Source organism: Sciurus carolinensis, chromosome 11 (assembly GCF_902686445.1).
Source record: "Sciurus carolinensis chromosome 11, mSciCar1.2, whole genome shotgun sequence".
Lineage (NCBI taxonomy): Eukaryota > Metazoa > Chordata > Mammalia > Rodentia > Sciuridae > Sciurus > Sciurus carolinensis.
Genome location: NC_062223.1, coordinates 119,554,671 through 119,570,691, shown reverse-complemented (window position 1 = coordinate 119,570,691; position 16,021 = coordinate 119,554,671). Strand labels below are relative to the sequence as shown.

Below are 16,021 nucleotides of genomic sequence, written 5' to 3'. Positions count from 1 at the left end.
GTTAAACTCCCAGGTATAGAATATATTTAATGTAAAATAAATCAGAAGAAAATTTCAGTACCTATCTAATATTTACTACCAACAAGTGCTACTTCTTTCAGAATACCACATAAGAAAAAAATGCTAGATGGCACACAGATAGAATATAATTCAAAACACTTTAAGCAATGCCCTAAACTTCTTTCAGATCTCACCTTTCTACCTCACACTCCTCCTCCTGCACTTGGTCTAATGCAGGAGGTGGAAAATCAAAGATGGTATTGGGAGTACGAGGTGTGCCATCCAATGAGTCTCCAGATGCTGGTGTTTCTCCAACTTGTTTTGATCCTGAAAAGACAAAAGTCAGGCATTAGAAGTGTGCTAATAAAGTAACTGATTACAAAAACAAAACAAAACAAAAAATCAAGTCCCTAGAAAGGCTTCAGCCTCATCCATAGTCACATTCTTGACTAAACATATGCAAGTTAGCTAGAACCAAAATTTTAATACATAAAACTTTAAAATGCACTAAAACATAAATAGGAAAAAATTTTAAGTAGTTTCTTAAAAATCAACATAAGACATGACAACAACTGAGTTAACAGTTCAGTTCAGAAAAGCAAATGAATTGAAGCACAACCTCCCACTTTTCCACCTCCAGAACCAACCTTTTTCCATAATTTCCGATGGAAGCTTATTTTCTGCAGCGCTGGGAACTGAACCCAGGACCTTGGATGCACTAGACAAATGCTCTATGCTGAGCTACAGCACCAGCACTCACACTTTCAATGTTAACTATAATGATGCAGATGTTAGTAGTTATTAAGGTGGCCCAATTCCAAATAACAACTTCTTACTTCTTTTTCTTGATTATCTTTAGGTAATATCTATTTCTTTACCCTCTGGGGACTTTGTTCACCTGTACTTTCTACCTTCACTTTCCTCCATTTCTTCTCAAAGTTTATTACTACCTGGGTTATTGTTTAAGACCTAAATGTAATATGTCTATATTTTTGTTCCATCAAGCAGCTAATATTTCAACTCTCTTTTATGTCAGATTAGAGAGTTAGTGTCCACATGCTTCTTTACTTCTTTCTTTACTTCTACTGTGTATTTTTTTCAACTGCATTTTCATTTGCATCATTAAGAGGATCTACAATGAAATATTTTATCCTTTGCTTAGAAGGAAGATTCTAAAAGTTTGAAAACCAACACAGTGTGCCTTCATTTTTATGAGAATATATATACTGTCATATACAGTCTATACCACACATATACATACTATCCCTGTCAGGTTCAAAGATAACAGTAGTTAGGATTATATTTTCTTTTTTACTGGTGTAATGATGCAATCCTGGCCACTTGAAATAGAGTGTTTATTATACCAGAATCTCATCATCTACCGATTGCTTTAAGATCAGGCCATTTTATTTTGCTTCCTGTTCAAAGCATGACTTAGTTCCTTAACAACCGTTTTTATTTCCATCTCTAAATACTTTCATTTTTGTCAAAGTAATATTTGACAAAATTACTTTGATAAAAAGTAATTTTTGATTGATAAAAAATAAATTTTATTAAGTCTCAAAATTTTCATCTGCTACCTCATACTATCAGTTGCTTAAAATCCCCACTTTTCTTATCTGTGGCCTGTTTGTTTCAGTCTAATGCAGTAACTCCCTTGGCCTGTGACATCATCATTATCATCCTAAAATTGCCCTTTGCCACTCTCCTGTGACTATTTCTGGATCCCGTGACGTTTTCTTTCTAAATTTTTCTCTCACTTTGCTGGAGTATGTAGTGTCAATGTTAAGTATGCATTTTGTTTAAACTTTGGATCCTTGCACATCTGGAAATGTCTTTATTCTTTCCTCATATTTGATGAAAAGTTTAGGTGGAGGCAAAATTAAAAGTCTAAACCATTTTCTTTCAGTAAGTTGAAAGCATTGCTCTTTTGTATCCTAGCATTCAGTGTTATGAGAAGTCTGAAGCACCATAATCACTATTTCCTTTCTCTTAAAAGATTTTAGGATTTATTCCTGATGCACTGGTATTTCTGAGAACATTTTAGGTATAGATTTTTTAAAAAATCATTCATTATATATAATCATGTGCTGCATAACATTTCAATCAACAATGGACTGCAAATATGATGGTCCCAAAAGATTACACTGTCTAATGATGGCCTGCCATCTTAACTTGCTTATGTTCACTATAAGAGTTGCACAACAATGAAATTGCCTAACAATGCACTTCTCAGACTGTGTTCCCATCATTAAGGGACACAGGACTGTGGTTGGTTCTCAGTGAGTCCTTTCTATGTGAAAAGGTGCTTTTTAAAATTCAACTCTGGGAAACTAGTTCCTACTGTTTCTTTACCACTCCTCCATGTCCTCTGCTGACTTTCAGTGAAAAAGACAGATGTTGGACCTCTGTAGTAGTTCTCTATATATTTCTTTTCTCTCAAATTTCTATCTTTTGGTATTTCTTATAAACATTATGAAATACTTCCTTTACTTTCAGGGACTTGTTTTTTGCTTTAAATACTGGAAACTGTAATGGTTTGAAAATACATCCACAAATGTTTTGATACTCCGCCCTTCAGGAGTAGATCCTGATTCCTCTCTCCTGGAGTGTGGGCCAGATTCAGGGACTTGGTTTCAACCTGCAGAAGTGGCAGTGTGTACGAACAGAGACTGAGTTGTAAGATGGTGGTTTTCTTCTTGTCCTCTGTATCGGATCATTCTAAGGAAAGTCGGCTACTATGTTATGGAACACTCAAGCAGTTCTTTGGAGAAATCCATGGGGCGAGGAGCTGAGGCATTAAGAAGGGGGTTTCCTACCCTTTAAAGAGACCCTTGGCGAAAACCACCCAGCTAAACTGTTGTCACATTCTTCACTCACCAAAAAGGTAAGATAATGAATAATTTTGTGTTGAAGTCATTGGAGTAATTTATCACACAGCAATTAATAACTATACAATAGTCACTGTACTGTATTTCATAGTTACATTAAACTTTTGTGGGGCGGGGGTACTGGGGACTCAATCCAGGGTCACTTTACTACTGAGCTACATCCCTGATTCTTTTAATTTTTTATTCTGAGACAAAGTCTCACCAAGTTGTTAAAGTGGGCCACAAACTTATGATCCTCTTGCCTCAATCACTGAAATTATGGGAGCAGGCCCAGTTTGGCTCTTCTTTTTCATAGAATCCAATTCTTGCACTATAGATTTAATAACTTCTTTAATGTCTTGAAATATACTATCTAATTTAGAGGTATTTTTAAAAGTTCTTGTCTATTACCAAAATTATCTTTTCCTTCTAGGGTCAGTTTTCCTATTTGGTATGTATTCTCTCTTTGTGTCACTGTTTAATGTATCTGGTATTATATGTTATACTAGGTCTTGACTCAAATATGCAAATTTTTCCAAGAGTGAATAATGATGTTCATATTTAAGAATGAAAGACTAGGCAGCTGATTTGGCTTTCTTTGCTGCTGTATGGAAACAGTTCTGTTCTAGCTGAGAGCCCTAAGCAGAGTGAGTCCTTGGCACGCCTATTGCCTGGCTCTACACGGTGCCCAAATGTTAGAATTCCAGGGCATCAACTCGATGAAATATGTAACTCTCTCATCTAATTTCTTTTAAAAAGAGCACACTGGGTTTCTTCTCCTCCATAAATAACAGACTACTATAAAGCAGGGGTCAGAAGGTGCTGACACAGCTGTTTGATTAGAGGTCCGGTTCATTCATCACCGCAGCTCTATCTCTTACTTATGCACTCCATTACAAATGCTAACTCTGAGCCCAAAGGTTCTCCATGGCTTCAATGGACAGACTGGCTCCTACATTGGACTCCTTAAACAAATTATGGGTTCTGACTTCCTTTATGTTGTTTTAATATTTTTTTAGTTTTCAGTGGACTTTATTTATTTATATGTGATGCTGAGAATTGAGCCCAGTGCCTCACACATGGTAGGCAAGTGTTCTCCCACTAAGCTGTGACTCCAGTCCCCTCTATGTTGTTTTAGCCACTAAATTAGTTCTTGTCCACTTTCAATTTCCCAAATATTTGTTAAAAACATAATTCCTTCCTCTACTTTCTTTCTCTTCCTAATTTTTAGTAACTTACCCACTATTTTGATTTCAATGAGTCATGAGAGCCATGAAATATGAATGCATTTACTCAATTTGACACCTTCAGAATTCCATACCTGACAAAATCCCAACAGTTCTCCAAATGTCACCCCCACTTCCTTTCCTTAAATAGAAAACTGCTTACTCCACAAGGGTAAGCTACTGCCACAATCCTCTCAAATAGAAACTAATGTTTCTGTCTTACACTGTGGAGATATGAGGAGCAGCCTTCCTCTTCCATACATGATTTTAGACCATTCTTGCTGTGTTCTTGGAAAATCATTTGCTCCTCTGAAGTACTCTCCATATATTATCAGATGTTCTCCTTCCTCACAACGATCATCTAGCAGCCCTCAACATTTGTCTGCTGGCTCACACTTCTTTCCATGCTCAAATCATACTAGATAACCTCCAAATCTATGTATATTAAGCTATTCAAACTCCTGTCTCCTTGGGTCTTTGCCTTCTTCATCCTTGGTAACCTCCTCTATGTTATCCTATTGACCACTCCCATAGTCTCATCCTTGATCATGTTATCACCAGAAATTGAACAGTCTTAGGAAACACTAGTATAGATGGGCATTCCCTTCTTCAAATAAAACCAGCTGTTCTCCAAGCACACTTGCTGAAGAAAGCCTTCATTATAACAAGTATGAAGAAATATGATAATAAGTTCCTTTCCTAATTCTCTACCGCAATTACTTCTTTTCCTCCTTTACTCTTCAAATTCCTTTGACCCTCTAACTAAAACTTTCAGCTAACAGACCTGCCCTTTATATACATTCCTCACATCATCTCTTCTTATAGTCTCAAAGCTTTGTTCTATTGCTTATACTCTCTCCCACACAGTCAACCTCTTTTCTCTGTTGGCTTCTCATTAAACATTTTAAAAAATCTTCAGGATCTCAGATTTTTTAAGTCTTTAGAACACCCCATTTCCCATATCTGCCTCTTAACTACTGCCCAGTTCCCTATATTCCTCTCTTACCTTTGTTTCTTGGACTTAACACAATCTGAATTTTTCACTTGCATAACTATCTCCCCCATATAACTAAGCAGTAATGGGCAAGCATCTGTGTATAATTATTGTATGCTGACATCTGTTATAAAGCTAATATTTGACAAAGAGCTCAATATTTTTGGATGGATGGGAACTACAAATTATCATGCAGCATAAATTTGTCATGGGTTGTAGAATACTAAAATGTTAAAATCAAATTAAACGGGGGCTCGGTTCTGATTAAAATATCTGCCTCTCCACTGTACAATTAGAATATTTGTTTAAAAGTCTAACATCATGTTAAGCTGAACTACAGCACTGGCTCACCCATATCATTCTCTTTCCCTCCTTCTTGGGAAAGAGTGGACACTGAAGCCACAGAGGACACGGAATTGGCAGGAAGGTATCCAATGTCTGTTCCTTCATTTGCTAAGCCACACGGCCGCACCTTAGCAGAGTCCTGGGGTTCTGGACTCACAGATGAGGGTGTGGATAAATGCTTAGGGTGGCGTGGCTTCTGTAGTTCCATGGCCCTGCCAACTGAACAGAAAATTATGGTTAATAATTTGTGTTGCTAAACAGCTCTAAAAAAGAAGAAACATAAAAATATCTGAAAAAAATGCCTGGAATATGGGCCCTAGAAAAAAATAAAATGTATTATTATACAGAGCAAGGAACAGAGAAAAAGAAAGAAGGGATTGAAAGGGAAAGGAGCAGAGGTGGACAAAGAGAGAAAGGGAGAGGAGGGAGATAAGGAGATAGAGAATGAACAGAAAAGGGAGTGAGAAGGTCAAAGTTGACGGTGAGAGGATGAGGCAGAAGGATCACAAGTGAAGGAGATGAGGAGAGCAAAGGTGAGGGAATGCCGAGAGACAGAACAGGTACATAAGGAGCTGTATCAAGTGTAAGAATGAAAAAGAAGCCCTTAATCTCTGTGGGTGCTTAGCAAGCCCCACTTCACTTTTTCCCTAACACTCACAACTTCATTATCACAACATGTTTCAGACCATCCACACTTATCCCTATTCTGTTCATTATCCTTGTTCATGAGAAGTTGCAGACATTCAGATTATCATCCACAGCATTGTGCATCCTCACATCTTTCCAAATTCTGAAAACATCCTCTGTATGCCTTGGAGATCATGACAGTATCTGTGGAATTCTCCATTTTCTCAACCTCTTCTCAGTGTTTCTCAATCAGGGCACTACTGGCATTTGAGTGAGAATTCCACATCATGGGAGACACTCAGTATCACTGTTCCACAACCCCATTTCTACCAGTAATTTCAAATGATAAGAAGCACCATGTGACCTGGTTGCCCTTCCCAGTGTACCACTATCCCCAATTCTCCTGCAGTCCTCTTTAGTGGCTGATCTTTCTCCACTAGCCCAGGGAGTGAGGTAGAGGGAGATTAGAAAATAGAGCACAATGGAAAAGTGAAGAAACAGAACTACAGAAAGAGTAATAAATGAGATTAAACAAAGGATGGTGGAGAGACTCATGCACATATTGTTTTTTTAAATTTAACAAACACAACTTGAATGCAAACAAAATCAGAAGAGATAAGTAAATCATATCATGAACATCTAATAGAATACTGCCATTAAAGATGCTTATGACAATTACACAACATAGTGGTACTAAGGTCAGAAAAAGCACTGAAGGGAAATGAGGCATGCTGGAAGTTCAGTGACATCATCTCAAGAACACCTTCTTCCAACAACCCATTCTAGCCAATGAGTCTCTGATGTAAATACTGCATGGAATGGAGGGAATGCAGCAATTCAAACTTCAACATACTTGCACTATTGTCGTGACGACTTGGTCTCCTTGGGGGTCCAAGAATGCTAGGGAATCCTCTTCGCTTCCCTTTTTCTTCGCCTTCTCTATCTTTCTTCATACTTTGCTAGAGTTGAGATATATCAAAGAGACAAGAGACACCTTACAGAAGATTTCTTTTGCTGCTTTCAAATACATAAATGCAATTCTAATGGTTAGTACAAACACACAGAACACTTGTCAGAGGTTGGCATACAGTATTACGGACACCTCAAATTCAAGATGTCTTTCAAACCCTTTAGAGATGATAATTTTGAGAAATAAAAGGGTAGTTTTACCAGGAGCTTATTAACTGGGTGAATTTACACATTTACAAGGAGTTTGTTCTAAACAATTCATTTATCCATCCAACAATTTCATAATGTGAAAGCACTATGATAAAAGTTGGGGATATAATAATGAGGAAGGTCTTTGACCTCACAGTTTTAAAATCTGGCAACATGAAACAAAACACAAATGATTACAAACTATGACAGGTACCCTAAAAGTATAAGGCAACAACAGTTGGAGATGGCACTCTGTATAAATTGCTATTTTCATGTTTCACACTATCTAATAATAGACTTACATATCTTTATCACCAGATGGTGAGTTTCTTAAGAACAGGAACCACATCTACCTATTGTTATGCCTAGTGCTAATGTGCTGATTTAGCAAATATTAAGAAGCAGGGAAACAGTGCACCAAATGTAAAGCAACACTGAACCCTGATCACTTTATCATTCCAGTCTCATCCTGATTTTTTTTTTTTTTTTGTACTGGGGATTGAATCCAGGGGTGCTTCTTCTCTTTTACTTTCAGACAGGGTCTCACTAAGTTGCTTAGTTAGGTCCTTGCTATGTTGCTAAAGTTGGCCTTGAACTTGCGATCCTCCTGCCTCAGTCTCCCAAGTCTCACCTTGATTTTTGGAAGAAATCCAATCCGACCCCGCTTGTGTTCCAAATTTCGAGGTTCTTTCACTTTTACTCCCAAATGCTTCATATACATGAGAATAACATACTGCATTGTGGAACTGGAGAATTAAATAAAAATAAGACTTCTGAGAAGGGAGGGTCAGTAAGAATAAAGACATCAAATGATTTCCAAAACCCCAACAATGGAATTCTTAAAATTAATTAAGAAAAAAAAAATTAGGATATATTCACTGCACACACAAAGAATCTACTCTTGTGTCACTAGAATATTAATCAAATATAACACAGGCCACCAGGGGGAGACCACAGTCCATTTTCAAATTAAAAATCAATTATAATTTAGGGTTCACAGGACAAAAGAAAGATTATTTTTTTCTTAAAATTCTGGGGGTGGGGAGTGAGGACAGTTATGTTACCTCTTTTCTTCTTCTACAGCCTGAGCAGTCATCCTGAAAACACAAATGTTTAAAAATGAAACATAATTAAAAATTTGCTATTGAACTCAAGACACCTGGAACAACAGAACCAAATGATTTGTATCCCACCTTACACGTGTCACCTAGAGTAAAATACCAAGAGAACCCTAACCCCCACAGGAATTCTACTACTTTCACACGCATCATCAACTGCACATGAAATATTTCCAAAGTCTATGAATTAAAATCAGCATTCACCTGGTTTGGCTCACTGATTAGAATTTTCAGTGTTACTATTTACCAACACCCAGAAAAGAAACACAAGAACTCTGTGGGACTGGGGTTGTGGCTCAGTGGTAGAGTCCTCGCCTAGCACTTGTGAGGCCCTGGGTTTGATCCTCAGCACCACATAAAAATTAAAACTAAATGTATTGTGTTCACCTACAACTAAAATATAAATATTAAAAAAAAAAAAAAAAAAACTGTGTGTGTATGTAAGAGAGGAGAGAGAGATGTTGGGGATCAAATCAAGACCTTGCACATCCCAGGCAAATCTTCTAACACTAAGCTACATCCACAGTCTAAGAACTTTATCTAAAATGAAATATCAAGAAAAAAAATTGTAGTTTCTTAAGTATTATGACAATATAAACAGCTCCACATATACGCTGACTGCCCTTTTACACTGGTTCGGAGTATTTCAAGCAATATTAACGTTACCACATATACTTCTGTTACTTACAACACTTCTTCGATTTTGGCAATGATCTGTTCTGCACATGCCCGTTCCTTCTCCAAAATTACCCGGTCCTTGTCTCGCTCTGCATCAAGTTTAGTCAGCTCACTTTCAGCCAAGGTCAGTCCCATACTACGTTTCTGCCTAAAGGGAATAGAAGAAATCTCCTGAGGTAGCCTAGGGAAAAACCATCTCCCTCTGTAGATGTTTCATCAAGGTCTCCATAGCTATGAGTTTCTAGGAAGAGACAAAATGTTACATCACCTAGAATGTGAGAGGGGACAAAATCCTAGAGGCAATCATTCAAAGATACATATCCTGAAAGAACACAGTTAGAACAGACACAATAGTGAGCTCAAATCCTAAAAGCACATGGAATGAAGACTGTGGACTCTGAGTTCCACTCTAACCCTTTGACTCCAGAAGTTCATTACAATTTTTTTATTATTACTTTAATTTTTAGTGCATTGTAGTTACACTTAATAGTGGAGTTCATGGACACAGAACATAGTTTTCTCCATTTCAATCCCTAGCACTATAAACCCTTCCCTACCTTCCTCCCATTCCTCTACTTTACTGATCTTCCATTTAATTTATATGTTATATATAAAATTGGAATGCGTGGTGATATAGTCATACAAGACATGGCATAATTCGGTCAATGTTACTCCCCAGTTTTTCTCCTTTGCCTTCCCTTCTCCCTCGCCCCGGTCCTCTGCTTCTAACTCTACTGCTCTTCCTTCTATTTCCATGAGATTCCTCCTTTTTTATTCCTTTTTTCTCTCTAGCTTCCACATGAGAGAAAACATTTGACCTTTAACTTTCTGATTCTGTCTTATTTCACTTAGCATGACGTTCTCCAGTTTAATCCATTTACCAGCAAATGACATAATTTCATTCTTCTTTATGTCTGCGAACTCCACTGTGTATATACACACCACATTTTCTTTACCCATTCATCTAGCGATGGGCATCTAGGCTTGTTCTATAACTTGATTATTGTGGACTGTGCTGCTAAAAATACTGGTGTGCATGTATCACTATAGTATACATATAGTATGATTTTAGATCTTCTGGATAAATACCAAAGAGTAGAATGGCAGGATCATATGGTGGTTCCATTCCTAATCTTTTGAGGCATCTCCAAACTGTTTTTTCCTGTTTAACAACAGGGATAAGACCACTGAGTTTATTTAATTGATAAGTGAAGTTTTTTAATGTGTAACTTTTACTACTTAAGAAAAATTAATTCAGAATGACCACATCAGGTTTTATCTACCACCAAGCCTACCGAAAATCTTCCAAGTGCCTCTGAACTTCTGGGTGGACTCTTTCTTGCATAGTTTGGATATAGTGGCGGTGCAGATCCTCAGGAATAAGTTCAGGTCTCCTCTTTTCTGCATAAAGAAGGAAAGGAATTATTTGATCTAAAGGTATGTTCTTTGCAACATATGGTCACTGGCAACACAGCAATGTTACTTTGTACCAATTTATCATGGAGAACACCAAAGAGAAGTTTAGTGGAGTTCATGCATTTTATCTCAGAATTCAGATTTCATTTCCCCTAAAATTTATTATAGACTCACCTTCTGTTGTAATTCAGGTGACTAACCAGTTACCAGGCATTAGATAAAACCTTTAGAACTGAGATGAGTTACATATCTACATAATTCTGCAGGATGTTGGCGCTCCAAACTTACCTAGATCTACAGATATTTCATCAGGAACAGAAACTTTCAGGTGCTAAAACAAAATGCAAAAAAGAGGTGAAACAGTACCAAAGACTTTCTTTCCATAGTGTTTATAAGTACTGGTATAAACAGATAAAACAAGGAAGCCTACTCTGACAGGTATATTCACAAATGAGCTCATTTACTCATCCAAAACTCATAGTCCTGGAATGTTCTATTGTTTAAACTTAAAAACGAGCCTTTTCCCAGTATTATGCTATGAAGGAAATATCTACAGTCCTTTTACTGAATGACTGAATATTTCAGTGTCACACTCGTTCCTAGTGAATAGATGGGCTCTGATTTCCTTTTCTTTCTTTCATTTTGCTACTGGTGATTGAATTCAGGGGTGCTCTATCACTGTTACATCCCCAGCCCACTCTATTTTTTATTTCAAAACAGGGTCTTGCTAAATTGCAGAGGTTGGCCTTGAACTTTCAATCCCGTCTCAGCCTTCCAATCTTGGATTACAGGCATGCACTACTGTACCAGGCTTAACTAATGATTTTAGGAAGCCAAAGCTAATACAATGAGTTATACATCATTTGAATTAATATAGGTAAAACCTAAACTATGTGTATATAGTCATAGGAAAACTGACTCATACAACTATGATGTTTATTTCCTGGATTTGAGATGCTCACCTTACAGATCACAATACTCCCAATCATTTCGCAATGTAAACTTAAAAACCTGTAAGGATTTTATTTAGTCACATTTCCAATGAGAAAGTATTGGATTATCAATGTTGAGTTTTTAGAGTCTTTAATCAGTTAATTGTCTATAGTTTTTGCTATTGAACTAACTAAAGTGAAAGTCTTAGAATTTATTTCTTCTTAGCTAGGATTTTCCCCATAATAACTAGTTTGTTGGTCTCATAAGCACAATGTTGTGTTTCCTTCCCCTCCAACAATTTGAGAAAAAACTTTATTACTCTATATTCAGAAGAATATCTTGGCCTCTTCATGCTCATAAAGTACTAAATACCTATTTTGTCATATACTTCTAGAAATTAAACAATTCCCATAAAGTTATACCAAGTTTTAAATTTGAAAATAAGTCACCACTAAGACATTATGAGATCTCTCATATTCATTTGAAGAAAAATGAAATGGACTGCAGAACTTTAAGTTGCCAAGCATTAACTCAAATCAGTTTTCTTTAAAGTCTTTCTAGTACAAGTACAAAAAAAAGCGTGTAAAAGTTCATTTGTGTATGTGAATATTTATGTGAAATAAATATGACCAGTAGCATTAAAGGATAATTAATAAATTAACCAATCCTTCTTACACTTTAAGGCTGATATACTCACAGATCATGAGCAGCAAAATAAAGTTTTGACTTGGCTTGGAGCTCTCTCACAAAATGAGAAATTCAAACATACTTAAACATACTGTCATTTCTTCATGACAATAAGCTATTTTAACAAAAATCATGTCTAATATTTTAAACAATGACAGTGTAAGTCACTGAATAGAATAGAGGCCAGAAATGTCAGTGTTGGAGACAATGCATCATACAGTCTGAATGAAGCTTATATTCAGGTCAGCAGAGCAGAAATATAAATAAATACAATTAATAAAAAAAAATAAAAGTCCTATGGACAAAAAAAACACAGAAGTTACAGTGAAGGGAGTGAGATTTAGTAAGCTGGTCAGGGAAGGCCTTGTGGAAAAGGGAATTGAATTTAGCAATAAAAAAGTATGTAGGCAACTTTGTAAAGGAATACAGAGAAAATGAGGTAGGAACTGGAGGGAGAAGTGGAGTCAAAATGTGCATGTTTATTCTAAGATAAAAGAAATAACAATGTTTGCATGTTAATGTAATGACTCAACAGGGAAAAAAATTGACAATGTAAGATGGATGGCAGGGAAGAGCTAGAGCAAGGTCTTTGAGAAGTTATAAGGAAACAGACTGGGTAAAAAGAGTAGAGCTGGCCATGAATAGAGTTGGACAACTCCTCAATAGTATGCAGATAAAGGGCAGAGTACATGATATGATGGAAGTATGTGATATGACTGGTAGAAGTTCTTTTCTCTATACTTTAAATTTTTCAGAGGATAGCAAGATCATCAGCTGAGAAAAAGCTAGAATAGGAAGTGACAGATGCTTTAGGAGAGAAAAGGTATGAAGCAGTCCATCTAAGAGAAATGAAATGTGAAAGGGTGTGAGCCAGGCAACATGATCACCCAAGGAAGCATCAAGGGCTAACTGCTATTTGCTTATAGCAAGTAACAATAAAATGTACTAGTTTAAAACCCTTACCAATATTTCTATTAGTAAAACTAAAGTCCTTTTATCATTAATCACAGTATGTGAGATTTTTTTCCCACCACTTTTTAGTTAAATTTGTGCCATTAAGTTTCAAAGAGGCTACCCGGAGTTCAATTATCCCTTGGAATACTAACAAATAAATGTGTGTGTGTTTGTGTGTGTGTGTGTGTGTGTGTGTGTGTGTGTGTGTATGGATCCTATAAATATAGATGTATATGTATATATAAATATATATTAGGACTACCACATTTTATATTAATGTAATTTATATCATATTCGTTCTTTTTCATTCCCTCATTCTCATTATGCATATGTAAAAACAAAAGTACACACATATATCCCCTAAAATATACTGTGAGAATTCATTATGCCAAAAACTAATTTAAGAAATTATTTTAAAAAGTAGAGTAATCAATAATTGAGATATAATATAGATATCTGAAAGCACAAAAAAGTCCAAAAACATGGGAAAGAATATTGAAAACAGCAGGACAATAAATCAATGTACTAAAACAAAGATAATATTAACATGTAAACTTACAGCAGATCGATCCAGGAAGAACTGATGAAACTCAAGAAAGATGCGACGAGTTTCTTTGGAATTGGTCTGTTTATACAGGTCTGAATAGAGATAACAGAGCTGTCATAGAGAAAGAAAGGAAAAGAAAGTGAAAAATCACCCAAAAAGGTAACCTGCTAGGACCTTACTGAATATGAATATTTAGAACAACATCAACAATATAGTTTTTACCATGTAATGAGGTCTTTAAAAAAATGAATAACATTTTAAGTATCTTTTATATCTGCCTTTGTGTTTGGAACACTAAAAGACGTCTGTTTATATGAAATCTTGTAGACATAAAAAGTTCTAAGGTATGTAAATGAATATAAAGACTGAATCTGTTAAATTGCAAAATAAATTACCAATGTTGCAGGGTCAAACTGTGAAACTACATGGTGTAAGAAAACAGCCAAGTGAGCAGGGCGAGATTTTAGCAACTCAATGCTCTGGAAACAACTGCACTGCCCGTTGATCTAGAGGAGAAAAAAATTATACATCGATAACTCTGACATACAAACATGAAATGCAATATAAGCTTAACTGATCACAGCTATCCAAATTTCACTTTGATCTCTATTAAAAAAAAAAAAAAAGCTCATTTAAAAATTTCACTAAAATTTATTAGAAAAATAGGTCATGGAATCTGAACCTCTTCCTCTGAAAATTAATCACTTCCTGGGATCAGAAGACTATTTCAGGAGAATGGAAGTTTAGGAAATGATCATCAAGGAGCACATAATGTCTTCAAATCAGTAAGTGAAAAATAAGAACATTCCTGAAAATGTAGAAAAGGTTTTTGCTTAACAATGAAAGAGCTGTTTTTCCTTTGCTTTTGGGCTAATCACAGAAAGAGCAGTGGAAAATGAAGCTGTATGATTTTAAATTAAGATATCTTCTAGAATATTCATATGATCCCTAAATACTCTGAACACAGAAAATGGTAATAAACTTAAGACAAACTAGCATTACAATTTCCAATGATTTTCACATTTATATAAAGAAGAAAGTTTATAAGCAAATAATAACAAATTTAAAAATCCAAAGTAAAAAAAAAAGCAAATACCAATTCTGCATAATACCTACCAAAAAATAGGAGATCACTTTCCAAATCATTCTTAAGGCCAGCACTATCGGACTATCAAAACCAGACAAGATATCATAAAAAGAGAAAATCTGAGACCAATATCCCTCATGAATTCAGAGGTAAAAATTCTTGGCAAAAATAAAAGTGAATTAAATACAATATAAGACAATACATGATTGACTGGAGTTCATCCTGGAAATACAAGGCTGGTTCAACATTCTAATATTAATCTATGTAATTTACTATATACATTAAGAGATTAAATCCTAAAAACCACATGATCAACTCAGGTTTTCAACAAAATTCAACATCTGGTCATGATGAAAACTCAAAGCAAACTTGGAATAATCTTTAACTGAATAACCCTTAACCTAATAATAAAGAACATCTACAAAATACCTATAGCTAACACACTTAATGGTGAAGGATTGGATGCTTTTCCCTAAGACCAGGAATTAGGTAAGGATGTCTCACCATTTTGATTCATCCTCATATTGGAAGTCCTAACTAGTGTAATAAAGGCAAGAACAAGGAAAAAAAAAAATACACAGATTGACCAGCATGGTGGTGCACACCTGTAATCCCAGCTACTCAGGAGGCTGATTGCAATATTGGAGCCAGTCTGGGCAACCTGGGACTCTGTCTCAAAATAAAATTAAAAAGAGTTGGGGATGCAGCTCAGTGGTAGAACACTTGTCTAGGATGCTCAAGGCCCTGGGTTCAATTCCCACTACCATGATAAAAAAAAAATAAAAAGATACAGTTGGGTATGGTGGCACACACCTGTAATCCCAGAGGTCAAGGCAGGAGGATTGAAAGTTCAAGGCAAGTCTCTATAACTTGGCAAGGCCCTAGCAATTTAGCAAGGCCCAGTCTCAAAATTAAAAATTAACAAAGGACCTGGGATATAGTTCAGTGGTAAAGTGCCTTGGGGTTCAATTACCAGTACCAATAAAAAATTTTAAAAATGCAAGGATTGGAAATAAAGGGAAAAAATTGTCTCTTTTCAAAGACATGTGGTTGTCTATGTAGAAAAATCCCAAAAACTATTTTTAAAAGTTCTTAGAATACAAAGACAAGAATTAAGCCAAACATATTTCTATATACCATCAATGAATAACTGGAATTTTAAAAATTTTTAAAAATGTTAAATATTCAATAACATCCCTCCCCTCAAACAAAATGAAAAACTTAGGTATAAATCAATGATCTAACCTTCGCTCCCTTTAAAAAAAAAAATAAAAAAAAACCATTTCCACCGTTTCCACCAGTCAAAGCTACAATAAGCAGGGTTACTGATTCTAAGATTTAGTTTCAATTCTTACAAATGTTAATCTTCAGAAAATGTTTA

General features: G+C 35.7%; 1 protein-coding gene across 7 annotated transcripts in view; it reads right to left on the bottom strand.

Moving 5' to 3' along the window:
- The window catches only part of Arhgef12 (Rho guanine nucleotide exchange factor 12), a 140,432-nt gene that overhangs the window by 27,413 nt on the left and 96,998 nt on the right, over positions 1 to 16,021 (bottom strand). For all 7 annotated transcript variants that reach the window (XM_047515997.1, XM_047515990.1, XM_047515992.1 and 4 more), the window contains 10 exons: positions 13,949 to 14,059; positions 13,566 to 13,664; positions 10,721 to 10,763; positions 10,312 to 10,417; positions 9,027 to 9,164; positions 8,285 to 8,317; positions 7,852 to 7,966; positions 6,916 to 7,021; positions 5,442 to 5,654; positions 195 to 327 (listed from right to left, as the gene is read on the bottom strand). In XM_047515997.1, coding sequence (XP_047371953.1) covers positions 195 to 327; positions 5,442 to 5,654; positions 6,916 to 7,021; positions 7,852 to 7,966; positions 8,285 to 8,317; positions 9,027 to 9,164; positions 10,312 to 10,417; positions 10,721 to 10,763; positions 13,566 to 13,664; positions 13,949 to 14,059 — 1,097 coding nt within the window. The remainder of the gene's footprint in view (positions 1 to 194; positions 328 to 5,441; positions 5,655 to 6,915; positions 7,022 to 7,851; positions 7,967 to 8,284; positions 8,318 to 9,026; positions 9,165 to 10,311; positions 10,418 to 10,720; positions 10,764 to 13,565; positions 13,665 to 13,948; positions 14,060 to 16,021) is intronic.